This window comes from Vespa velutina, chromosome 3, assembly GCF_912470025.1.
Source record: "Vespa velutina chromosome 3, iVesVel2.1, whole genome shotgun sequence".
NCBI classification, from domain to species: domain Eukaryota; kingdom Metazoa; phylum Arthropoda; class Insecta; order Hymenoptera; family Vespidae; genus Vespa; species Vespa velutina.
Window position 1 is genome coordinate 247,280 of NC_062190.1, and position 28,000 is coordinate 275,279.

At 29.5% G+C, this 28,000-nt stretch overlaps 2 protein-coding genes and 1 long non-coding RNA gene across 13 annotated transcripts in view; 2 read left to right on the top strand and 1 right to left on the bottom strand.

The window, feature by feature from the left end:
• LOC124947781 overlaps positions 1-20,093 on the top strand; it is a 214,979-nt gene extending 194,886 nt beyond the window's left edge. For 7 of the 9 annotated variants that reach the window (XM_047490409.1, XM_047490410.1, XM_047490406.1 and 4 more), the window contains 4 exons: positions 340-623; positions 5,087-5,295; positions 17,147-17,490; positions 19,002-20,093. In XM_047490409.1, coding sequence (XP_047346365.1) covers positions 341-623; positions 5,087-5,295; positions 17,147-17,490; positions 19,002-19,131 — 966 coding nt within the window. In that variant the 5' untranslated portion in view covers position 340 and the 3' untranslated portion in view covers positions 19,132-20,093. The remainder of the gene's footprint in view (positions 1-339; positions 624-5,086; positions 5,296-17,146; positions 17,491-19,001) is intronic. The other 2 variants (XR_007100490.1, XM_047490403.1) reach the window with 2 other exon arrangements.
• On the bottom strand, positions 3,671-27,888 carry LOC124947786 (cytochrome b5-like). Of its 3 annotated transcripts, none has more exons than XM_047490420.1 (3): positions 27,165-27,268; positions 26,352-26,770; positions 3,671-3,733 (listed from the first exon to the last, which is right to left on the bottom strand). In XM_047490420.1, exons 2-3 carry the CDS (start codon positions 26,707-26,709, stop codon positions 3,690-3,692), a joined length of 402 nt encoding a protein of 133 aa, XP_047346376.1. In that variant the 5' UTR covers positions 26,710-26,770; positions 27,165-27,268; the 3' UTR covers positions 3,671-3,689. The 3 variants fall into 3 exon arrangements, with proteins under 3 accessions (XP_047346376.1, XP_047346378.1, XP_047346377.1); XM_047490422.1 differs by lacking the exons at positions 3,671-3,733; positions 27,165-27,268 and adding exons at positions 20,173-22,584; positions 27,424-27,888; XM_047490421.1 differs by lacking the exon at positions 3,671-3,733 and adding an exon at positions 24,108-25,980 and having other exon boundaries at positions 27,165-27,264.
• Positions 20,141-25,206, top strand: LOC124947790. The gene is made up of 2 exons (XR_007100492.1): positions 20,141-22,802; positions 22,992-25,206. It is a non-coding gene; the product is annotated as an uncharacterized LOC124947790 (long non-coding RNA).
• Positions 27,889-28,000: the final 112 nt, after the last annotated feature.

Sequence of the window (28,000 nt, forward strand, 5' to 3'; positions counted from 1 at the left end):
ACGTTATTTTATAATTTATCAAAATGTTAAAGATATATATTTCTATGAAGTTTTACTTTTCATATTAAGCGTGAATAATTAACGATATAGTCTCCTCACGCCAATAAGGAATTAGACTTATCATTTTGTTTTTTTTTTTTTTTTTTTTTTTTTTTTTTTTTTTTTTTTTTTCTTTGAATACATACTAAAATTTAACTCTATCATAGTCGATGAACAAAAGTCATGAAGTAATTAAAATGATCGATTTCTTTTTCGTTCCTTTACAACTTTGAACTTTCGATTTTAATACTTTACTTTTAACATGATTTTAATACTTTACTTTTTTCTAATTCCTTGCAGAATGTCTAATGAAAATGCAGCAGTTTGCGGTTGCGGTATAACCGTGGATGTGTCCAGAAGAAAAGTACCTATATGGAGGCACAGCAAGTCCGATGGTCGAAGCTCGAAAAAACAGCAAAACGATGGCCGTGGATCGAAAAATAGAAATTCTGAAACTGGAAGCAGTAGTACTGTGACCGACCACGCGAAGCCAATGACAAAGAGTAGTAAACAGGAGAAACGTTTCAATCGCCCGAGGAGGAGTGTAAGCGCTGGACCCGTCATACCTGACTACACATATATAAGTTAGTGTATAATGTTTCATTAAAGGCATATTAAATATAATACGTTGTTAAAATTACTACTAGTACTTGAAAATAATGGGTACAGACGATATTGGGTCATAAATTTATGTACAGATAAAACTATAGATATCATACACAATAGACTTAATGTTACAAGATGAAATACAAAAGATTACATACGTATGTACATCATAAATATGATCATTCTTTTATATATATATATATATATATATATATATATATATATTTATATATATATAAATACTTATATAAATATAATATCAGAATATGAAGAAAAAATGGAAAAATGTGCACCGTTAACAAAAGAATTAGAACTAATACAAAAACGAGAACAGGTTATCATGATTTTTTTGATTATTTTAATCACCGTTAAAACAGTTAAATCATTTACTGAACATTTAAGGTAACTTCCGATTAGCAAAAATATACATGGATAGACATACGTCTAGAAAACATGTAATATAGTTCCGTCGTTTTTCAACAAGAACAATACTTTCTCCTAAACTTGATCAATACTCATTGAGAATGAGTGCAGAACTCTACTCTATTCGTACATTTCAATCGTTCACATGAAGCATATATTATCTGATTTCTGCACTTAATCCAAATCTTTTTCCTCCAATCTCTTGATACGATAGATTTTGTTATCCTCATAATTAAAAATCATCGCTTAAAAGTTCATTCACTGAACAGTATTCAAATATAAATACTCTGTCTTTTAGTTCAAAAAAGGATTATCAAATACTTCACTTATTATGCTTACAGAAGTTTGTTTTTGCTCTTACTTTGCGGCTACTTAACATATCAACACTGTTTAAATACTAAAAATGTTTCTCATTGTGGAACAATGAGGTACCTTTATAAAAGATAAATATCCAAGAAAGTGTTTATATTCCTCTTATTCCTCGAATCGTGAAATATTTTATTGTTGATGTCTTATATAAACTAAAACACTACGTTTACCAACGTTTTTAAATTCATATTTTACATGTATATTTTCCATTTTAAAAATGTTTAGCTGTATCGCAGTACAACAATGCAAACCATTTTTTATTATTTTTCATATTACAACTCGCCAATTCCATCGTTGGTCCGCTTCTTTTATTTTTCGAAGCTTTCACCGAGCAACTCATCCTCTGCTGTTGAATTTTAAGATTAATTCACTCTTTTTTCGATTTCCTATATCAAAATAGACCCTCTCTTCCAAGCTAAATCGTTCATTTCCTTTTATTGTTTTTCTTTCTTTTATTCATACAAACGATGAAGAATTTTTATTTCTTTCCTTTCAATGTTGAATTTAATAAACTTTCAACTTATATATTAAACAGTTGAAAATCTTTTTTTCAATGGTCAATAACACTATAAAATTTCACATTGTTGGTTTCTGTATATTATGCACTGATATTAAAAATCATTCCTAAATAAGTTATACCAATAAATGTAATTGTAAGTCCTCAAATACTCTTGTTTCAAGCAAATTGAATTATACAGATTGAATTTATTGAAAATTCTTATATAATAATACACCATATTCATAATATAATGAGATAATAGTATATATTTCATAAATGCAAAATTTAAATAAATATTACGTCATAATAAATGTACATAAATGTTACAGATGAGCATTGATACCTTCGTGCGTATCAATACTCATCTATAAAGCATTTTACAACAATATTGATAAAATGGAATTACATTTAACTCGTAAGGATTCCACTCGACATACTCATGCCAATGACGTGTGAAAAGTCAAATATTCTTATGACAGCCGATCTGTTTTTGGCTCGTTACACTTGCGGTTATATTACACGTATATAACGCTTACGTTTTGACAAATACATAAATTCATTTCTATTCTATTTTTTATTGTTGTATTTTTCTTCCCTTCATAAATTTTATTTACAACATTCTTATCTAAAAGACGATAGAGACGCGGTCAGTTTTGCTGTAGTAACAATAGTAAATGGAGCAAGATAAATGACGTTCGATCGTTCATTGATTTTATAAGTTTTTTATTTACTCAAACAATAATGCAATTAGTGAATGAATTATAATCGTCCAATTGTACTTTATTATTTAATCGTATTTACTTAATAATGAAGTTAATTCGTAATTACGTTATATATTATTCTTAATGAATTCTATTACCTTTAGTTATTTCGCGTTCGATAAATTCAGGGACATGATATCTAATTATTTTTTGAGAGAACAAGTTCAAACTCTCTTTACTGACAAAAGTAGTTTAGTAACAAGAGCTATAAAGTCTCGAAAATCGATGATATATACAAGATGCAAATTACAATTACTTAAGTTCAAGTAAATATGTAATAGTTGAAAAGCACTTGAAGTTTGCGCAAATGTAAAGTCCCAAATGAATAATAATTTTAAATTGAATTCTGAGTTTACACTTTTTAAGTTTTTATATTGTGTTCTAAGCTTTTACATTAAACTTACTCATATCAACACCACGAAGGGTTCTCTCCTCTAATGGCAATTAAGATGGAATTATGATTTTTCAAATACAAATTACTATCAATAATGATTCTATCCTCGAAGAGAGAAAGTTTGGGAAATATTAAAAATAAGATAGATGTAAAAAGATACTGCGGCGAAAAAAAGTATTTGTATAGTAAGGAAACTATAAAAGAAATAATGATAGTTTGTAAATCAATAACTATATTTGAATAAACTTTGTACGATGTTTAAAGCAATATTCAACATAAATATACATAAAAAATAACGTTTATATCCTATAATTTGCTGAATAGTTTAAATAGTAATTCGTAACTTTCACGGTGGACAAAACTATTTTGTATATATATATATATATATATATATATATATATATATATTTAGGTTGAATATTGCTGTAAATATTGCACAAAGTTTATTCAAATAAAGTTATTGATTTACAAGTTATAATTATTTTTTTTATAATTTCCTTACTCTATGAAATCAAAATATTTGCCAACACACAATACCATAAAATAACTTTTATTGAAAATAACTATTATGTTGATTTATGCGAAATAACAATGGTTGTCAATTTTTCATGGTGGTGTTCAAATAATCTCGTACGGATAAATCTAAAAAAAGAAATATACATATCAAAACGAATCAATAGAATTTCGGAAAAAATTTTGCATATATTTTGCATTAATTTTACATATATTTTGCATATTTTAAAATATAAAATTTGCATAAACGTCCGCAACATAATCATTTTACATATATTGCGGAGAATATTTGATTGCAATCTTTGTAAAATTTCTATAATCGGATTGCAGGGCATAATTGAATAAAATATATTCGGACAGGTTTTAGAATAATCTTGTATATCTTTGTTTTCTAATTTCAATTTACGTCATCTTCCTATCAACTAGTACAGCTTTTTTGTTTTTTACTTGAATCAAGCATACCTGATCTGTATATGCTGTTTCCACGCTAATCTCCTATCTAAAATTATGTCGAGGTATTTAACTGAGTTCTTTTTGTAAAATTATTATATCATTTAATTGTATTGGAAGCCATGTACTTATGCAGAGGTTGAAAGTCACATAGTTTAATTTATTTTCATTTAATTGTACGCTTTAGTCTTTTTTTTTTTTTTTTTAAGTTAGCTTTAGTGTACAGATGTTCTTGCAAATTTATAGTAAATTCGGAAAGATTGAAAGAATTGCTGTATTATCTGCAAATATAGCTGTGATTACTTTTGCAGAAATTGGTATATCTCCAGTGTAAGTAAGGTACAGGATAGGTCGAAGCATGCTTCCCTATGGAACTCTAGAGTTGATTGGAAAGGCTGAGATAATTACTTCTTGAAATTGAACTTCAAATTTCCTATTAATTAAGTACGATCGCAATATGATACAGAGTTCTTTTAGCCTATACAGGATATTGGTGTGACAAACTTTATTAAATGCTTGTTTAATATTTAAAAAGGCCGTAATATCTTTTACTTTCTAGATCTTGTCTTATATGATCGATCAATCGATAATCTTATTGGAGAGTCGTATGCCTTTTTTCTAATCATTCTGATCATTGTTCTGTTTTTTGTACTCTTTAGTTCATGGCAAATTGTTCAATGTTCCAAACCTGCTTATGAGGACGTCTGGTCTGTAAAATCTGGTCTATGCGAGGGACGAACGTCATAAATTTAAGACTTCTGGTCTTAACATTAACAATATCAATGACTTTCAAAAAAAATAATTGTAAATTTCAATCAGTTTCGATCAATTCTATTATATTTGTTAATTGAATATCATCAAATTGATATTGATTGAACTATAGATTTCCAGACATACGAAATTAATTGATAAACTTTCGAAAGATACTATTTCTCGTTTAAGAGTTCCTTCACCAATATCTCGAAGAAAAGAATAGTCATCAGGTTGCATTAACTTAATTCGGCTACTCTAATTAATTACGATTTTCTACAGATCCGAATTCAAACATACTCAATGGACCGATTCGTGAAACCATATCAGAGGCTCTCTACGTGACTATACCGGATACACCAAATGCAATGGCCAACGATACCGGAAATAGTCTAACGAATTCGCAAAACCGATCGCCACCTGTCTATACCATCCCTTCAATGACTTCACCTCCGCCTACGTATGATGCCTCCGTCGCAAAATCATGGCAGGTAAATTTTTCCATTCCTTCAAAAGAAAAAAAAAAAAAGAAAAAAAAATTGCAAATAGATTTAAATACATTTTGCATGTTTCGCAATGAGTACACTGAACTTGGTATTATTAATGGTGTACGTATTAATGGTGTATCGGAAATGTTAGAGAAAGTCATGCGTTGTAATAAATCATTACAACGTCAAGGACGTTTTGGTTGGCAAAAACTCTGACATATTCTTTTTATGTTTGACGTTAATTCGTTTATCATATAATAACCAAATAACAACAGATCGATATGATCTATTTCATGACGAACTAGTTATTTTAGTTCTCGCAGAAGAGTTCTAGAGTCTATCTGATGCGATTGCCTTCGAGTTGTACTTGAATCTCTTTTTTCTCCTCTTGTAGTCTATTAGCATCTGTTATTTCTCACAGTTTCCAAGTTGGAAAAAATCAATATTGATTAGCTATCTACCGATTGGTCTCCGTGAAATAGTATGAGTACGGAGATATAACAGGGCCAATAACCTTTGCTTCTCTGTCCATGGCATGGGTGACCCACTTCTCTTTTTTTTAGTCCTTAGGAAAACAAGGATAAGAATTGCGTATAGTGCGGACCCGAAGAGTCCAAGTTGCAATGTTTGTGTTGACTTATTTCTTACGAATCTGGTAACGTTAAAGTTACCCAAACCTGCCTGGTCTATTTACCGATAAGATTTCAACAAGCAACGAAAGGATTGCGATTTTCAATGGTTACAATGAAATCGAAATAAACAATTGATTTTTCATTCTTGTTGTCAAAGACTTGTTATCAGAGACAATCCTAACTTTGCTTGGTCAAATTCACTTGAAATGAATATCTTGCTTGTGGTCATACAATAGCGGCAGTAGCACCAGTAGTACCTGATTTCTAGTCAGATACTATTTAGAGATACAGAGAGAGAGAGAGAGAGAGAGAGAGAGAGAGAGAGAGAGAGAGAGAGAGAGAGTGTGTGTGTGTGTGTGTGTGTGTGTGTGTGTGTGTGTGTGTAAGGGTCAATGGCCAAGCAATGTAACGCTCGACCGGTTCTTGCAAGCTCTTAGCAAATAAATTGATACAATTTACGAACTTGGAATATCAAGATTATAAATTGAAATAAAGTCAATTTGAAATGAGATTTTCGCATAAAAGTATTAATTTTGACGTAAAAAATAAAATCGATATAATTACATCTTTTAAATGCATATATATGCATTATGGATACGCATACGATCAGTACGTATTAGTTCATTTCAAACGAATACATTTCAGGAGCTCAGTGACCTGATTATACCGGATCAGATCTTGTTATAAATTCGAAAAGGAATTGAATCATTGAAGAAGCGGTTCACAGTGTGATTGTAAAAAAGAAAAGATAAAGAAGATCAGTGAAGTGGAAAGGTCAGAGAGGAATAAAAAAAGAAGCAAATTCAGTGCAGGACTTTTTCCGAAGCGAGAGATCCTTTCTCTAATTCGCTTGGCTATTCCATTTGGTCACGTATAGCTTCCCGGCGCCAAGTCTAACATAAATTCTATGATCATGTCACGTCAACATTCAAAAAGATATCTTGCGTATCTCGAAGAAAAAGAATAGAGAGTATTATCAGAAAGGAGATCTCTGTCCATGTCATTCTTTGTTTTCATTCTATTCGTCTACATTTTCCGATCGCAGACCAAAGGAAAAATTTCGCAATATTACTTTATCAGTCGGTCGAATTAGACGATATTGTAACAACCCTGATCCAGTTCCCAATGAAATTGATGACAAAATTATTATTTTTATTTAATGCTCTGGAATAAATGATTCTTCGAGCAATCCTTCCTGAAAGTTCTCTGAAAATCTATTTTTACAAGTTCTTTCTTTGCCAGAGAACTTTTCTAGGCGGACAAACATGTGTATATTCGTTCGTCTTTGGAACAATAATAATAGAAGCAATGAGAGAAAATAAGTTTGAAAATGAAAGAAGAGTTTGGATATCGTTTCAAACGAACGTAGCGTTCATTTTCACTGGCAAATTGAAACAACGTCGTAAGAACTCCTTGCATTGGAGATTGTACAATTGAAATTTCAATTTATAGACGTAATTGTAAAGAGAATAATAAATCTATAATTATAAGGAAATTAATAGATAATTTTTCATGCGTATTCTATACAGGTAATATTGAACGCGAATTTTTAAATTTGATATTCTTTCTTCGATCATTGATTAAACTTTTCGTTATGTTAATTTCTAATGGAAATACTCTATCGATGCTTAATATGTATTGAAAAAGATCCTTTTGTGACTCGGCTTAATGTCTTAAACGACATGTATTTTCAATTAAAAAGAATCTACGCACGATGACTTATCAACTTACTCTTCTAACGTTCCACTCGCATACACGTATTTATTTTACACACATATACGAAACGTCATGTAAGAAAGGATCCGTTTACGAAAGAAAAATGATACAAATGTTGTGTCGACGAATTCAATGTCAATGAAATTTCTCTAGATCTTTACTAACAAAATAACTTTTAAGGTCGTAGATGTAATAAAATACGAAGAAAGGGGAGATACAAAGCGATCTTTTAAAACGCTTTGGTTACTATCGCATAAGAAAATATTTTTTCTTATCGGGAGAAGATTAGAAAAGTAAAATCAAATATATGTTGAAAAAAAGGGACATTGAAATTCTACGAATTAAATCTTATTAATATGTAATTATTATTTTCGATAGGATAGATTTAAGATAAGAGAGAAAAAAGAATATAATCATCTTAAGTAATGATAGTAATCACGACAAGAATTATTTTAATCCAAACTTGGAATAATTTATTATCGTCAATAATTTGAAAGAAGTCTAAAGAAACGTTTCAAAGAGAAGTGGAACGAAAAATTGTATTGAAAAGCATTAATAATGATAGCTCGTAAACTTCACGTTAAATGTCACTTCTTACAAACGGAAATTAATTAACTAAAATGTTTTTAGCCGTCAACACGTTTGAAAGTCCGATTATTATCGAAGTGATATGAACGGATTTGGGATATATCAATTTGGGAATAAAAAAGAAGGCTCGAAATTTTTGAAACATCCCAAATAACGAGCTCGATTCGATATCTAGATAATTAGAACTCCCAGAAAAATAAAAGTTCATGGATTATATCGGGAACGACCATACGCGAAATAAAAAAAGAAATGCAAAAGAGTATAGCTTGTTAGTAGAACATTATATCTGACGGTATGTAGATATATTTATACATAAATATTTACATAGATATATAATTCTCGATTGGTTTTCTCATTATTTATTGCACACTCGACTTAACGCGAATTTAGTTAAAACGTTAATTTCCACCTCGTCAACTCGAATTCCATGATTAAATAATCGCGGTGATTTCTCACTAATTTTACAAATTTATCGCATTGGCAATACAGTGCGACAAATGAATTAGATTTATCGGTTATCGATGGAAAAGAGAAAAAGAGACAAACAGATAGAGGGGAATAAAGGAAAATAAAAAAGAAGAGAAATAATAATAAAATAGGTTTTTCGAAGAACGAAATTTTTGGAACGTAGTTAAAAACTTGAAAGTATATCTGTCAAAATTGATCGCGTGTTTGATTTATTCTTTTTTCCGAAGATTTTATTTTAAAATACATAACATACGACAGGCTCTATCGTCTGTCGATTGAATCCTTTAATTGATATTATTACTTCGTTCGAAATATCTATTTATTTATATATTCGTGTTGTTCTTTTTTCGATTAATTCGTTCTTTGTATATTATGTTAGATATCTCTAAGATATCCTATCCTAGGATTAAGAAAATGTTCGTGCGTATCTATGAGCGTTAAAGAAATGTCTAGTCTAAGCGTAATCCTAGTAGTAGTGAGCGATAAAAATGAGGGTCTATGCACGTGCGGAGATTACACGACGTCTATGCGCTTTGTTTGGACGTAGTTTATGGACCCACGTCCTAAAAGATATACTTGGATGAAAAAATGGCGATAATAAGCCAACGAAAAAAAGATATGATTACCGATGCAAAAGACTAGGCGAAAGTATAAGAGAACAGAGCAAAGCAGTATTTTTAAGTTTTTATCGAGCATCGAGTGTCGACCGAATATACAAACGATAGGAAATTCGTATATCTCGAAAGACGATAGAGAACTTATTTATTTATCTGTATTTAATAAAGTTCAAATTGTTGTTACCTAAATACTATGACCTAAACACCACTTACATTATTTCGACGAACCATACAATTTTAATATTTTTCATTGAAAAGCGGTCTAGTAAAGGATTTTACGAATTCCATAAATTGATTCTCAAACGATCAGCTTGATAATCCAATGCAACTGATTCCGCAATTTCATGCGATAAATTTCTCAAAGGCTAAGCAATTGATTTTCCGTGATCGTTTCTAAAAGCTTTATACGCTTTGTCCCTTAAAAGTGTTCCATTCATTTCTTCTTTTATCATTTCTTTGAGCAATTTTAAAGCAAAATAATGCAAGAAAAGGCCAAAAGAAATCATTAAATAAACGAATAACAAAAAGCGTAGAGTTAAACGTCTATTATAATATTATATTATCGATTAAACGAAAATTCGAATATAAAAAGAAAATCGTTTGAATGAATCATAACATTATTATGTATAATAAAGATTTTTTTACTTTCTTATGAATGTTTTAAAATGTCTTATAAACGTTTCATTATTTTATTATTGCTACAAGAATTAACTTTTTCCAAATATTCTTCTCGTAATAAAAATATATTTAAAATTTAACTAACATCCTTGCTTTCTCATCAAACATAATCTATTCTTCTTTCTCTCGATCAATTATCGAATATTATTATTTGTTGCTCCGTTGTTTTTGATAAGCAATGCCCTATTATATTTTGAAATAGATACGTGAAATATCCAGAAACGAAATCAGATTGTCGTCTGGAGAAGTCAAAATGACTCGAAGTCGTTAAAACGATCCGGTTGATGCATTTTAAGAGGATTCGGATGAAGTGTTGCTTTAGATGCGAATATCTGGAAAAGTCGGGAAGTTTCGTATCCTTACTACCACATCAACGACTGTTTCCATTCATGAGTCGACGGGTACGGTTGCCTAATTTGAATAACCGTAACCCCGCTGCTTTAATATTTTCCTATGATATCGCCTATATGCAAGCTACAGACATTCACTTCACGCTCTGGAATGTTCCATTTGAATATCTGGCGATACGGAGACGCATTTTCTCTCTCCCTCTATATATATATATATATATGTACGTGTACGTATGTACGTATCTTTCTCTCTTTCTTTTTCCTCTTGGTCTTTCCTGTTTCTCACAAAAGATGTCTTTTTATTTCTTTTTCCTTGTTGCTTTTCGACCAACGCTCTTATTGCCGATGAAAATATGAATGGACAAATAAACGAACATGTCTAGATTCTGAGAAAAGATTTCGATACGACAATGCGAAATGGTCTTTTATTGTATACGTCTCGAATATTTATTCATTTCACGAGAAAGATGTATGTGTTCGAGAGAAAGAGAGAAACTTCTGAGAGAATCGTTTTTGGATCTATCTTGATATCGATACATTGAAATAATATTTTTAAATATTTACAAAATATGGGGAACTATTCTATAGATAAGATAATATATAGATGGAAAGAAAGACCGTCAAGTTTATTGAACACAATTTGGTGAAATTATCCTCTTCGAATACACGAACCTCGATCATCTAGAATTAATGTAGAGACAGTTTCACAATCGATAATTCAATCACCTGATTCAAATTCGCTTCGCATATTGGAGTTTATTCGCTTCATTATACGAAAGTGATGATCCGTCATCCGATCTATCGTCGTGCAACGATAAACAAAGTTATTAACTAAAAATCATTGAAAAGTTTATATTTTCGATTGAAAAAGGTATAATAAAAACGCATGTCTCTAAATTTAATAAAATTTTCAAAAAAATTATTTATATTAGTTTCTAAGACCCGTTTCATACGATGATCAATCACATTGATCGATCGGTGTGGAATATATGTATAAAGTCTGACAATATGCAATATTTTACATTTGGACGAAAAGTCTATTTCAAGCTTCGCTTTTTAATGATAGATGCATAATTCGTTAGCATAATTACTAACGAAATAAAAAGTGATACCTATCTACAAGCGATTAGTTTTAATATATGCATGAATAATTACGAAAAATCTCAAAGCAAGTAACAAATAATTTAATTATATTAAATCGTGAAATTTTCGAATTACAACGAAGAACTGTTTAAAATGCTCAATATCAAATTAATCATGATATTTTTTAATTCCATCGCAACACATATCGAGTACTATTAATTATTCTGCCATCTTAATATTTGCTTTGAGAACGAAACCAAAAGTTATTTTGCAACTTCACTCAAAATCATATCAGCTTACTGATCGTTGCCAAATCTTCGTTAGAAATACACCTTCCTCGTCTTCGTATCATAAGAGTTTTAAATTGTAATTCAGCTCATTATATCAGATCGACGATACGATAATCCAATCACAATTTCAATAATCTAATATTCGCTAAAGAAAAAAATAAGAAAAGCGAAATGGATCGAAGCTTCTTGGAAAGATTATAGGCAAATGCGAATGAAAGGATACAGGAAAAATGAAAGCAGGAAAAAGATCGAAGAAGCCAAGGCGTTCGGTTTTCGTTTTCTTTCTTTACCTTCTCCTTTTCATCGAAAGGAAGCGGAAAGCCGGAAGTGGATGGTTATTAATATTATTATATATATTAATATTATATATATATATATATATATATATATATATATATATATATTAACCAAAGCGTATGTCTCTTCTTTTCTCGTTTTTGTGTAGCCTCCTGAAAAAGTAAAAAAGAAAGAGAGAGAGAGAGAGAGAGGGAGAGAAGGAGAAAGACGAAGAAAACCAAGAATCTGGGATTATTATGATTCTATATTATTTCCTGTAAAGTATCGAAAAAGCCTTACCACTTAATGATGGTTCTCTTAGATCGATTGAAAAGAGTGTAAAACCCTTCCTAACATACCTTTTCTTCTTGTAAAAACACGTTTCGTAATATATCGAATGATCGAGCGATTACAATGGATTGTACGATGTGTATATTATATATTTAATATTAAAAGTGAATGAATTGAAAATATTCGTCGGACCTCGTATTCAATTATGCAAGTTATCTTGTTCGCAAAATAAGAGGTAATGCGTGACGCGAATAAATTTGTTCGAGAATCGGTTTAGAGATTATCGGTTTAGAGTTTCGAATATCCGAAACTTTAGGATATTTCAAAATGATCCGATTATGGAGAGATTATCAAACCTCGAAAAGTTTTTGAGCTACCGTCCGATAATGCTCGACGTTTAGATCTTGCAAAGAATGAATCTCGTGAAAATATTTAAGTTTGCAATAAATTTAAGCTAGGTTAGATGGAAAAAAGGTCGATAAACCCGAAAAGTTTACGCTCTGTGTAACTAATTCTAATAATCAACTACTTGGCTTTAAGATTAATTTGCACTTTAATGCAAATCACTTTGCAATTTCACGGATTTAATAACTATCGTTCGTCGAGTGCACGCTACGCTTGAATTCGATCCTCTTATTTCAAGTTAACAAATGGTAAATCGATAACAATAATCCACAAATTGGAACTTTTTGCCGTCTATCAAATTTTTGAATGGATAAATTTATCTGATTTTGAGATACTGAATTCAGTCAAAAAATCAAATTCCCTTTATTAGATATACAATACAAATACAATAATATGATATAGCAAACATTGATATAAAAATATTAAGATATAAGCAAACATTGGCCATTTTAAATATAAATAAAATATAACACTCAAAACTCACTCAGGTTTTTTTGATAACATAAAAAGCTCTAACACCAACAAAAGCAAAAGAATTCATATTAACCCCATGAGTTTAATATTTACAAAATTTAATGTCAATTTCGAAACGGTGAAATTCTCATTTTGTACGATGCCTCATCAAAAATGAATTTTTAGCGACATTCTATATCCTGTATTCTTGTAGTTATAAGTTACTCATTATGAAACTATATTTATCGTCTCTTCTGTTACCTAAACAACTAACTTGAAATTTCTGAATTTATCATCAAAACTTAAATATTTCACAAGTTCTTGATTTTGTTACGATACAAAACAATTTCTCGATTAGTATACTAATTTTTAGAATAAAAAATAATGTCTTGATTTGTATCCTAATAAATATACTTTCTTTTAGCTTTATTTCATTCAACCTGGGAAACATCATTGAAATGAGATCATTTGTTCAAATAATTAAAGATTTTATCTTCTTTATCAAGAGATTTTACAAAGTTATTCATCAAGCTTAATTTTATATGAAGCGGAAGCAAAATAATTTTACTCGATTCATTGAATGGAGTAAATTTTATTTTACATTTTTCTTTCCAGCCATGTATAATTTCCTTACGCATCACTAATTTTATTATACATACATACATACATACATACATACATACATACATACATACATATATATATATATATATATATATATATATATATATTCACGGAAAAAAGATGGAGAACAGAAGATTAAAATGATCTAGAAAAAATCGAAAATATCTTTGAAACCTTACGTAATACAGCATTTATGAGGACCGAATTCTACGATCAAAATAAGAATTGATGTATTACACATCCGATTCAAAAGGGCTATTAATTAATATAATCGTCGAAACGTATCTACATACATGCACATATATGTCTAACCATGAAAATCGAGTTCAATATATGTTAATTTTTTATTCACGTTGCTATTAAGTTAGAACAAGACTTTAAATTTAAATTCAGCCATATTTAATCGTCCTTTTCATCTCTTTCCAACTTGTTAAGACGAATAAACGTGAAAAAACATCAAGCTCTTTCCTTAATTAACTATATAAAAAATTACTAATTAATTTACTCCATCTCTTCGAGTTTGCCTAATTCAAACTATAACAAATTTAAACTCGATCTTTTGATCACTTCATTTCCTCCGATTATTTTTTTTTCCTCCAAAGGAAAAGAAAATATAACGAGGATCGAATGTAACGGGGCTAATAAGCAAGAATAAAGAGAACTTCACGAACGAAATTCGAGTTACAAAGAGAAAATAAAAGATATTCGCTCTACTTGAGACGCTTAGAAAAACTCAACTTACGTAACATCATTAAGTTAACCGTGAGTGCTACTTCATTATTGTTATCTATAGAAGGTTTGTTGTGTAGACAATTAAAGGACTTCAGAAAAAGTTATTTATTTTAGTTGCTAAAGATTAAACGTATACGACATGTGGTGTATCATTCACAACTAAAGGAGATTAGTTACATCGATAGAAGCATCAAGACTAAAAAATAAACACGAATCGAACTTCTTAAATATCATTGTTTTTTATATTAGTAACAAGGTCGGGAAAACTATTTATAACAATTATCTTTTACCAGAAGTATGATTTTAATAAAGGATAATAGAAAAAATCATGTAAAATGAGAAACGTCATTCATTAATCTTCATACGAAGAAAACAATGTATAAAAGTAAATACAATATTTATAACAATATTCAACATAAATATGTATAAAAAATATTCTATAATTTATTAAGTAATTTTAATAATAATTTGTAAGATTAATTTTTACAATAGACAAAAGTATTCGTACATTACAAAAATCTATTATTAATATTTTTTAAGTAACCTTTAAATAATCAGTTGTAATATTCGAGGCATTGACTGTATATTTTTTGTAAATTTAGTAGATAAATGGTCTTTTCACGTAATACGATGTTTTAACATACGCTTTTCTAGTTCTCACCGTACATTCTCCATTAGATAGAGATCTTGTAGAGGAGTTAATAAAATATGGAGTGTATTATATAAGATCTATTCACGAACTAATTTAGACGTCTGCTTAGGATCGTGATCTTATTCAAAGTAATATGTACTTGCAATGCCTAATTTATTTGCACTCTTTTATAAATTTTCTTTCAAAATTTGAAGGTAGATTTTACCAATTCTCCAAGAGCACCTGCAGTTATGCTATACAACCCCATAAAATAGCACTTTATCCTCCATGTTTAATAATATGCTTCATATCTTTCAAAATTTGATTCGTCGGAAAATATAATATTATTCCAGAACGTTATAACATTTGTTAAATACTCCTGTACTACTGAAACCTCTTTTTTTGAACTACGCTAATATAGGGTTTCTTCCTAGCAACACTATTGACGTATTCTTCTCGATGAAGCACTATAAATAAGTATAGAATGTACCTGTTCGTTATTATATTTTTGAATCTCTGTCGAAACTTCAACTACTGTTATTAATTATTCGCAAAATTCTACGTTCTGCCTAATTAGAAGGTTTAATTAGTAAACTATAAAATATAAACATTATATATATGTATATATATAAAAATGTATACTTATGTTGAATATTGCTCTAAATATTGTATAAAGTTTATTCAACAAAATTTATTGATTTACTATTATTTCTTTTATTATTTCCTTATTGTACGAATACTTTCGTTTATTACTATATGCAAATTGAATTGAAAAAGAGAAAGAGAACATCCTCAAGTCTTTGCCCCTATGTCATTAATAATTGTTTAAAAAGAAACTTTTGTAAGAGAAATTTTAAAAAGTCACAAAAGAAGGGAGGCAGATTATTTGAATAAACGTTTTTACTTACCTAAACTTCCATCGTAATTCGACTTTCGCTATTAATTAAATATTTATCTATCAAATTTTCACGAAATATCGTAAAAAATTCGTGAGTATGTCGATAAGTATTTAACTTACTTGTTCGAAATGGAACACTGAAGATCAAGTATAAAGGTAGAAGTTCATGACATGTCTACGAGGAGGACACATGTAACATTTACTAATTACCAGAATGGCCGGTAATTCCTGTAGTTGCGGTTAACGTAAGTCGAAACCATTGCGGTTTCGTTCGACTAGACATTGCGATTTCCGGGGTTTCTCTCATAGTAGTATTCTGGCAGATGTATTCCACCATTTGCGAAACAAAATTTTATTTGAAAGAGCGCTATAACAATCATTGACAATCGTTTAAATCACATAAGACCTTCCAAAAGCAAAGAGAAAGCAGAGAGATTATAAATTAATATCATCTAATTATTCATTTTTCGAATGTTCGTCGATCCTTTTTATTGACTTTACCGCAAGAAATAATTTATGATCAATTTAAGAAGTTATTATACGTTCTATGTAGATATAATACACTAAGTTTCTATTGGTGATCAGAATAATTATCCGTGTAGATCGAAAGGATGTTTCGCGTTTCTCAGTTTAGTGAAACAAACCACGAGAATTCTCTTGGTGATTTCGATCTTCTCATAGAACGGAAATGAACCTCCGTCTTTCGTTAAATCAAGCATAATACTACGAAATTACGTATGACGGAATCAGCTTAATTTCACCGTTCGCCTTTGCGTTCACGTCGTGAAGCTAAACTTGCAAAATTTGTTAAATTCTCACGGAATGATATCCGACTGTTTCCAAAGACAAAAATAACTTATTCAATGTCGCAGAATAATGTGTTTAATGGTTTAATTAAAAAGTAAATATATGAACGGTTAGAAGGATGATATTATTCTCTCTAAGATACATTGGTATAAGTAATCAATGATAATTCATATAACTTGTTATGTTAATCGAAGTGAAAGATCGAAAAATACGAATCTTCGAAAATCGAGATAATACAAAACCGATCAAATAATCTCTTTTTGTAGATTTCATTTATTTATGCAATTAACTGATGCAATTAATATTGATTCGTAGTCCGGTTTGCCACCTACGTACGAAGAATACTTATGTCACGAATACGAGATGATACCGCGCTCACATACGCCTCCGCCACCTTGGTCGGATTCAACGACGAATTCGTCATCGACAAGGCCATCCTCTTCAGTTATCCGAACACGTCGCGAGCTTGGTGAGTATTTTGCACAGCTGACGATCTCCCAGAACAACGAGTATGTTCCTCTTTATCAAGCTCAGCAGCATCAACAGCAACAACACTCTGGTACTGTCCATCGGGATATTGGTGGTTACCTCACGAATAAGCAAGTCTGCAGGGAACAGCAGATCAGAGCGCAACAACGAACACGACCGATGCCTCCCAGGTGAGAATTAGAGATATGAGATATAGAGATATGAGTTGTTAAACCTACCGTGAATTCCAATTGTTCTCTCTCTCTCTCTCTCTCTCTCTCTCTCTCTCTCTCTCTCTCTCTCTCTCTCTCTCTCTCTCTCTCTCGCTTACACTTCATGAATTGATTTTTACATCAAACGAAATAGTTTAGATTATGAGTAAATTCCACGTTGCTATTACACTTCAAAGGATCGGATAGTCAAATTCAATATTTCAATTATAATCATCGTCTAACGATAAGAATATGAGAGTAAATTTTGTTAAAGGTTTTTGATTTTACAAATTTACAAAAATTTATGCGAAATTCACTTGACCATCAACTCAAATGTTTATGCATCTTTCGAATTATCAATATTCTTGAAAATCGTCTGTTTTTCTCAAGATATGCGAACGAAACATATATTCGTTATTTCATTAAAAAATGCATTGAGAAAAATTGGAAACAATGTTTCTCTCGATGTCAATTTTACCTACTGTCTATATATTTTCGTGATCATCGTGAATATTTGAACTGAACATTTAACAAAAGTTTAACAAGCACGAGCAAAACAGTTCAAAGCTCGTAGTATTTTTGTCAATTTCAGCCATAGGGCTTTATCGAATATTACTAATCGACAAACTAGACAACCGTGTATGCCAGTTCAATGCAAATGCCTATTATTCTCATGCCATAAATAAACGGCGGACAATGACGTTTCGAAATTCCAATTCAAAATCTACTGTACACCTTATAGCAATTAAATTCATTCAACGGAGTTCCTCAGAAATCAGATGAGTTCAATGATTACAGCAGCTTCGCGTGCGAACGAACGATTTATTAATTAATCCTTACGAATCTCGCGCGTTGAAAAGTGTTAAGGATATTAAAAAAAAGAAAAAAGAAAATATTACTTTTTAGTAGACAAAATCGAAAAGATCTTTTCTTGAAAACTTTATAACGGAATATACCGAGGTAATATACATTTGTATATTTCTTCTTTCACAGAAAAAGTATTCTATATATTTACTATATATACCAACATATACAGATATAATTCTATACGGTTATAAACGTAAATATCTATATCTAGAAATATAGATGAAAGTATATTGAAAAAGAACAGATATATTGGTTTGCTATTCAACGTACAATGCAATTACGCAGTCTAGTTAATTTTATCATGAACAACCGCAAAAATACTTCTGCGTTTTCATTTCCAAAGCAATCCTGATATACGAATAAAATAACTTGGATGAATTTTTGACCTCTTGTTTTGCCTACGTTGGAATCTCAATTGTTGTTTGACATGTGAAATATCTATGAACGAGTAAACATATGTAGTCTGGCTGTGTGTTTGCATGCATACGTATATATTAAATTTAAAAGAATCACATCTATATAGACATATCGCGCTTCATAGTATCGATACGGCGACTAAAAATATATTTCAGTAGGTCAATTGATGTTGTATTCGCCTAATAAAAATCAATAAATAATTTCAGGTCGCAGAGCGAGAGTCGAGCGCAACAGCAAAGAATCGCAACGATGTACGAAGATGGTGCTTTTTGCATGGAAACAACGGCACTAACATCGATGTTCGAGCATGGAGTAGCTTTTTGTAGCCTAATGTAAGAGAAGACTTTCAAAAGGAAACCTGTTACAAGACCAAAAGTCTCGAATGTAATTTTCACTCTTCGAGATGACGAAGATTCAAAGACATAAGTATAAAAAAAATTCATAATTGTTCTTATCGCATATATCATTGAGTTATATTAACGAATGTCTATCATTGATCTATCGATCGATTAATTATCTTCTAAAATCGTCTATAATGAAGAAAGAAAAAAACAGAACAGTATTTTCATTCGGAATAACGTTCAATAACGTTAAACAGGAAGTCACTTATTTTTCTGAATTATTCGAGGATATAATGTATTTCGTTCTTCGATTTTCTAACTAGGTAACAATTTATATTGACATATAAAAAATATATTCGTACAACATATAGAAGATCCCAGACAAAAATGTCTATACATATTGTATATTATTAAGTATTTCAATACGAGTTATAAAAAAGTATTTATTGTGTATATGCATGCTCATATTTATATGTGTAGATTAGTTTTTAAATAGTGTACATTATTTTTTATTAACTTCGTTTATTACATTCGTAACATCAGGTTTCAATTCTAATATAAATCGCCAATAAAAACGAGCGTTTTTATAAATGCGATATAATAGATAGTAAAGCACGAAAAACGGTCTAGGAAGCTCTCAACATTCGCTCTATGCCACATCTTACAAATATATATATATATATATACACGTATGTAAGAACGTGGCCTAATTTGTTCAAATCGATAAACATTATATTTTATGTACTTTAAACTTCTGTGACTACTTTAGTGTACTTCAAATAATAGGAATGATAAAAATAATAACTTAAAAAAATCGATGTTGTTACCTAGTTACGTGCGTACATTTTATCGTAAAAATTTTTTATCATACATTTTTTATCGTACGCTGAAGGATTTTTATCGTACAACATTATTTATTTCCTTTCCAGAATTTATTCGTTTATACTGCTTCTCTCTTATAAGTTCTTTTTCTGTTTTTTTTTTTTTTTTTTTTTTTTTTTTTTTTTTGTATAAAACTTCGCAGAATCGAAATCAAGCAGATCGAAATCAAAACGTCGCAACAACAATTATCAATATTTATTTTGGTTCATTTTTCGAACCGATATTGAATAAACGCGTTCGTATTCATTTGTAATACTTCAAATTAAAAAAAGAAAGAAAAGAAAATTAGTACTAATCTCTGAAATCATAATATTCTGTGTTCACTATAAAATAGAAACCTTAAGATTAAAAATGGTAGGCGACGACGTTTTACTGGCGTTCTAATAACCTTATTACTTTCCCTTTTAATTCGTTTGTTCATGATCGTGGAAAGTCGGTGACGAGTAATATTTACGGGAAAAAAGAGGAGAGAAAAGAATGAGAGAGATAGAAAAAATTTTTTTTTCAGTTCGTCTACGTTCCTTTTTATTATACACACACACACACACACACACACACACACACATATATATATATGCATATATATCAATTCTGATTTCGCCCAACGAAAAAATCGATACGAGATAGCTGAGTTTTTGCTAATATCTATTTAATAAGCCGGGAAAGCTTTCGAATCGATTCCGGAATAAAAATCTGTAATCTTTTCATCATTAATGAGAATAGTCTCTAATCGGATTATAAAAAAAAAATACTCGATAAGAATACGTATATGTGTGTGCAACGTATATCATAAGAGTATAAGAAATAATATACGTTTTATGAAATGAATAATATTAATGTGTAGCTTTATCGAATTGGCATATAAAAAACAGAAAGTAGCAATGTAAAAATCAATGTTGATGTTGTGTTATACGTAAAAATAATACATTTCACAATTATAAAATTCGCGAAAACAATTTGAGGAAGGAAATATGAAAGATAAAAGATTGTTGCTGTGTATATTGAATTATTTAATTGATTAGGTACCATTAAAGGTACGAAAAAAAAGAATGTTGATATCTTGGAAGTTTAAAAATGATTAAAGAAATGTAAATTATTATAATGATCACGTACTATATATTCTTACGATCGATCACTTGTCATATAATGATCGTAAAAATAAGAAATAAAACATAATAAAAATAATTATTATCGTACTTTCGTAGAATCTGATATCTATATGACTAATCAATTAGAACATAATCGATCAGAGTTAAAATGAAAACTCTAAATTATTCATCATCCTACAATTTCACGACAGATATAAAATTTTGTTTTATCCCTAAATATATCTAGATCCGTGCAATGCCGATAATTCTTCAACGTTCTTAAAGACCATTAATCATATCGTATGTACGTAAAACTAAGTAAAATTATTTTTCTGGTCTGATTTTTCGATTTGTCACACGCGTGACGTTCATTAAATCTGGCCTTCTTTCTTTTGCTTTTACGATATCGATGATGAATACCTTAAAAATATATTCACAAAAATTAATAAATACGTATAAATCATTAGAAATGTATAACAATGCTTCAAATATATTATCGAAAAGTATATCTATAGATAATACCATTTTGCGATTCGATTATTACGATTGGTCGTGTCATGTCTAAACGCACACTAAGTATAACCGCTCTGTTTCATGAGACGATGTGCGTGAATTATTTTTAAAAGAGCCGAACTTGTTACTGAATATAAATACACGAATATTATAATTTTAATTATAAATATAATAAGAATAAGAAAAATAATAGTAGTAGCACTAATAATAATAATAATAATAATAATAATAATAATAATAACAATAATAGTAATAATAGTAATAATAATACTAATAATAATAATCAAGAACTAGCACTAAAATATCAACTTATAAAAACGCACACAAACTATCGTATTATAAATGCAAATCTGAACATATAATTGAAAACGAAGAATACAAACCATACTGATACAAGACAATTCACAAAGCTATAACAGTATAATAATAAATAATATAGCGGGCATCACATTAATTAATAAAAAAAAAGGAAGAGATAAACTTTGCAAATGACGCAAATGGCACACAAAAGTAATATCTAAGAAAAAAATGACAAAATACACATGGACGATCTTAGGGTTGAACAAAAGCAAACATTCATTATTGCTGTTGAAAACAACAGCAATAGTACGGGATTATAGTAAAGTGAAGAGGAGAATTGCGAGATTAGTAAAGCGATATTGTGCATGTTTATAGTCAAGAGAAAAGCAACGATAAACTAAATATTATAGCGTGCTATGTTTCTTCAATATGTCAAATATCATTGTCAAAGCTTCTAAAGTTTATGCTTACTATTAATATAAAAAATATTATAATTATATTAAATATTAAAAATTATATTAAAAATTATTAATTTATTTAATGTTTATATTAAAAATTGCTCCAATGTTTTGACATAATATTTTTTTTCACTGTTGAAAAATACTTGGTTCTTATCAGGGAAATTCCCGTGGCTAGCCGAATGCCCTCGAGCGCGGTTATCTCTGCTAACAGAAACGAACATTTTTCTTTTTAGTTGCATCGCTAGTGGACATCGCCTTCCTCACGATTCTCTTCAATACTTTATTATAAACACTTTATTATAAACACAGAAATACATTGGTTTCATTTTATCGTGTTGTTCATTTTCATAGTTAAAAAAATTAGCAAAAGCAGTTGTAAAATAATACCTGACTTGATCGCAACCCATGACGTCATAAAAGATGTGAGACGATGATAATAATAATACATAATAATAATAATAAATCCAAGAGAATTTCAATATTCAGTGCATATATATATATATATATATATATGTGTGTGTATATTTATTTATTTATTTATGAAGACAAACCCAGAACTGCCAAGAGCGCAAAAGTTCTAAAAGTTTTTAAATCTCTTCTTTAAATTTCAGGACTTTTAACTATGAAAGTTGATGTTTCGATTATCGAAAAAAAATACTATATATCAACGTATAACTGTATTATTCGAGCTCATAATACTTATTCAAAAGTACATTGAAAGAAGTAATTATAATAAATGTAGTAGAAAGAAGTCGCATGCTTTATGATAAAAAAAAAAAGGAAAATAACAAATAATAATTAATAACAATCATTAATTTTGAATGATGAAAATCGTGTAAACGAATCATTCTGTCGATTGCTGTGAACGTGATTATTATAATCGCATTGTTCACGACGTCCACATACACTGGAAAATAGAAGGTATAAATATAGTTATATGTGTATATATGTTTCATGTGTCCATTTTATGACGAATAAATTAATTTCTCGCAAAATAATACTACTTCAAAGTAATCACGGATGATGTACTTTGTATATATTAAACAGGTAAACATGTAAAATGTTTTAAATTAATTTTACTAATATTTGTGATTATGTTATTCTTTTGTTCCAGTACGATCATTTCTTAATACAGCTTTCTAATATTATTGATAAATATAATTTATCACGTTATCATTTAAATTAGTAACATCAATATCAGGTTACCATTCGAAAAATGTTACATAAAAAAATGAGCTATTTTACTTAAACATTGTTTCCCTTATCTTGCTTAACTTAAAAAATTAATCCGTTTCTTCATTCAACTTTAATTCTGTATATTTCTAACATTTATGACAATGACTGATCATTCATTTGTGTAATTATTAAGCGGTCACTATACTTGTATTTTACATTTAATTTACTTTTTAATGAAGATGTATTTAATGTTTATAATATCGCCGGCAATAATACGTACGTAATAATAACAAATTCAATTATCTCTAAGTTTCAATGTCGGAGAAAAATATCCACGCTAAACGACTGGAATTTAATAATTTTCGATATAATAGAATTAATCGCGTTTCCCGTAGATCATATTTATATACGACTTATTAAGCAATTTGCAGTAGTTAAATGAGTCAATAAGAAAAATTACTATCTCTGAGCTGAGATCATTTTGTGTGTACATTTAAATATTGAAGATAGATAGAGAGAGAGAGAGAGAGAGAGAGAGAGAGAGAGAGAGAGAGAGGGAGGGAGAGAGGAGAATGGTATTTGAAATGAAAGTATTTGTTTGAAGCTTGACGATTGTCAATTTATTATAAATATTCTTAACGAAAAACGCATATCGTCTCTTGATCGAGCTTTAACAAAATAAAAAAAAAATTAATTTAATAGAAAAATAGAGACGAAAGTATCTACGTAGATGTGTACTTATTTTCTTTTTCTTCATAAAAATTTTTCTTCGTACAAATTATATATCTTAAAGAAGATAAAAGATAAAAAAAGGAAGATTTTAATTGTATTTCAATTGATATAAAATAATACGACATGTTCGAACGGAAATTATGTATTTACGAAATAATTATCACGTAGTCTATCGATATCGATAAAAGTAGAAAGATAGTATAAAGTATTTTCGAAGAAAGCGAAAGACGTATAGAGATATGGACTTTAGATATTCTTGTATGCATAGCGATGAATTAAACGTCAAAATAAATCCAATTTGTATTTATGTTATTTTATTATCTCTATTAAGTCTATAATTCGCATTTCGAAACTTTAAACGAAATCATTTTTTGTCGATTGTATATCAAATGTCAGCGAGGCATAACTTTATTAAAAAAAAAAAGAAAAAACAGTTAAACAAAAAAAAAAAAAAGAAAGAGGAGAGAAAAGAAAGAAAGTTTGATAAAACTTGTTTCAATCTTTATCAGTGCATGAGAAGAGAAATGTATACAGAATATTTATATTTTTGTATAATAAATAATATCTTTCGTTTCTCGTAAAATTTTTCGAATGGATGAGGAAACTATGTTTTTACATTAAAATCAGTTGTTGTGCATTAATAGAAAATTAAATGTCTACGATTTCACATTTAAATGTTAAAATAAAAAAGAAACCCACCCTACTTAAAAAAACAAAAAGAAAAAAACATGAAAAATAAAAAATAAACAAAATGAAAGCTAAACTAGTTATCTGCCGATATAAGAACAAAAAAAGAAAAAAGGACAAAACATAATGTGCTAACAAGAAATCGAACTATATTGCTATTACGATCCATACTGTATGTTCTGTATATTATGAATGTTTAGAGGACCAAGAAATATAATATACCGATGTGAAGATCGACTGTCTTGTATTTTTATTTTAATACATCGAATCTTCATCTTTTTATCCTATTATGCAAATATAGGATAAATAAGAAACATGATTAAACACCGACGAGGGTCTTTAATTTTATGGCTTATAATAATAAAAAAAAAAAAAAAAGAATAAAAGAATAAACACCTCTTGCAACAAAGTTATATTTGCGATATAATCACTTTATACGTATATAGATGTATCGCTTGCTATGTTGCTTTGATTATGTTACTCTGAGGAACAGATGTGCAGAGATAAAAATTAGGTTAAAGTGTATATTTTTTATTTCATTCATATCTCTTTGAAACGACAGTGATTGTCTTGTGTCACTTGTTACGTATATTCTAATTACAATTTACAATGTAAAATTGATACGGTCAACATGGCAAGTATTATTAAGATTATTTGAGGCTATAGTGTTTGCGAAAAAATAAATAAGCACGTATAATAAGTACATAAACGTACATAAAAGTACGTATTTACATAAAATAAAAATGATCGCTGAGAATGATTAATGAGGTCGCAAAAAGAAATGAATTTTCATTTCGTAATTTATCTAACATAAAAACTTGCGATAAGTCTTGAACTTTGTAGCAATGTATACCATATAGAAAAAAAAATTCAACTCCAATAAAGTAAAATAGAACCAATGTTAGCTGAACGCTGCAAAAAGTTTTATTTAGACAACTTCAACGAAATCAAAAAAGAAAAAAAGAAGAAAATCAATAATTTGTCACCAATCCAAAGTTCATAGACCTATAAAAAAATACAATGGTTATTTAGCTCACTGATTATCGAGACGATGTAAAATATAAAATATAAAATGTCGCGATCATAAATTTTATTATAATCTAGTTAATTCGTATCGAACATATTATTCGAGCAATCTCTTTCGATCCTTTCTTTCTTTCAGTATGCGAACTTTAGGAATCTCAAAGAAAAGAAAAAAAAAATTTAAATAAAGTTGAGAAATAAATAAGAATATGTGTTTGTAGGAACGTTCATGTATAAAAAAGAAATGGACTCGTTATAACGAACGAAATTGACGAAATGAATAATAATTTAGAATCCATTTACTTTAACGCCATTTGGTATACGAAAGATTCTCTGTTTAAATGGAAGCTCACCGATGAGATATCGTTTGAGAATATCTTGTGCGATTTTCGAATGTCCGGCCCCAATAAAACTAAGCGTGGCATCCCTTCCAGCGTATTCAAGAAGAACATCTTGTCCACCCGGATGAGTCTTCAATAGCTCGGTACAATCGTAAACGTAATCGTAAATTATAATCCAACAACTGTTCGGCGTATCGTGCCAGGCAACCTCATCCAAACTAATACATCTAAGTTCAGCAAGTCTTGAAGCTTCCTCGTTTCGTTTTGATCTCCTCGTTTTTTCCTTAGACGTAACGTCAGAGGATGTCTCATAAGTTTGCTCTCTGGTTACGCTCAAAAAACCATCTCTTTTCGTTTCCGAATCTGTCATATCCAAGGTTCGAAATGTCAGACTTACACGATCTATGCCTCTCAAACTTTCCTGTTCTCTCCTGAAAGAAATGTATTTAATCTCTTTTTAGCTTAAAGAGTAAAATGTCGATAAAATTGACAATCTATGATCACTTATCTTCGCTTTCTTTTCGAAATAACGTTACATTGATTGAAAATATTACAAATTTCCTCGATAGTTTTACAAACAGTTGCTTTAACGATTATTCATTCTCATATAGGTATACGATCAAGAAAATGCATACGAGAAACAAAAATAATATATATATATATATATATATATAATAATAATAATGTATATATTTCGCAAATCTTATTACGAAAAATTTAATCGAGCTAATTTCTTGATATTTCAAAATCGGTTTGTCATTAAATTCGAGAATGATTATATGTAACAGAATATGAGTAACAGAAATGTTTATGAATGTTTCATGCCTACTGTGAAAGTTACAAACGTAGTTATTACAAAGTCGAGAAAAAAAAAATTGTCTGGAGCGAAATTTACTGCAGGCAGACTCGATACTTGATTTATTCGCTCGGATTACGTATGATATATATGTATATGTATATATCATATGTTCGCGATAAATTTATAAAAACCTGTAGAACATGATATCGAACTTGATCTCGATGAACTCGAAATTAATTTTAGATCGAACGAATGTTAGAAGAAAAAGATCGTGATTGCACTTACGTCGAGGAAGATTCTTTCTCGATGGACATTGTACGATGTACTGACTATCGAAGAAGTCAAAATGTCAATTCCTCTGGGGAAAGGTAAATAATTTCATTACCGGTTGAAACCCGATGCGTGCAAACGAGGTGTTCCCTTGGTCACGCACGGTAATCCAATGCTATTACTTCGAGTCCGTACATACGGCTTACTTACTTCATTTCTTTATCTAGAAAGAAACCAACTTTCCTCGCAACGAATTAATTCGTCTTTTTTTCACAACCCCGCATATATAAATATATATAAAACAATACATTTATAAAAGAATATATATATATATATATATATATATATATAAAATATATATAAAGATCTATATTCGAACAAGAGGTCGATATACTTTTAATAATAATATTCGATCAAACTATCATTTTCAAAAGTGATTATTTTCTTCTTAACGAATCTCTCTTAAACATAACTGCGAAACGTACAGTTGTAGCCGCACTTCAAACAAATACTGCTTGCAAATTCATCACTTTTTGCGGCAGCGAGAAATAATCACTTCTTTATCTTTCGTTTTTTTTTTCCAAAAACTCGA

Coding starts and splice junctions, on each gene's coding strand:
- LOC124947786 (XM_047490422.1), bottom strand. CDS start 27,452: ATGTCCATCGAGAAAGAATCTTCCTCGAC. Junction 26,771..27,423: donor GAGAAAGAATCTTCCTCGAC/GTAAGTGCAATC, acceptor CATTTCTTTCAG/GAGAGAACAGGAAAGTTTGA. Junction 22,585..26,351: donor TCTCAAACGATATCTCATCG/GTGAGCTTCCAT, acceptor CGTTTCTGTTAG/CAGAGATAACCGCGCTCGAG.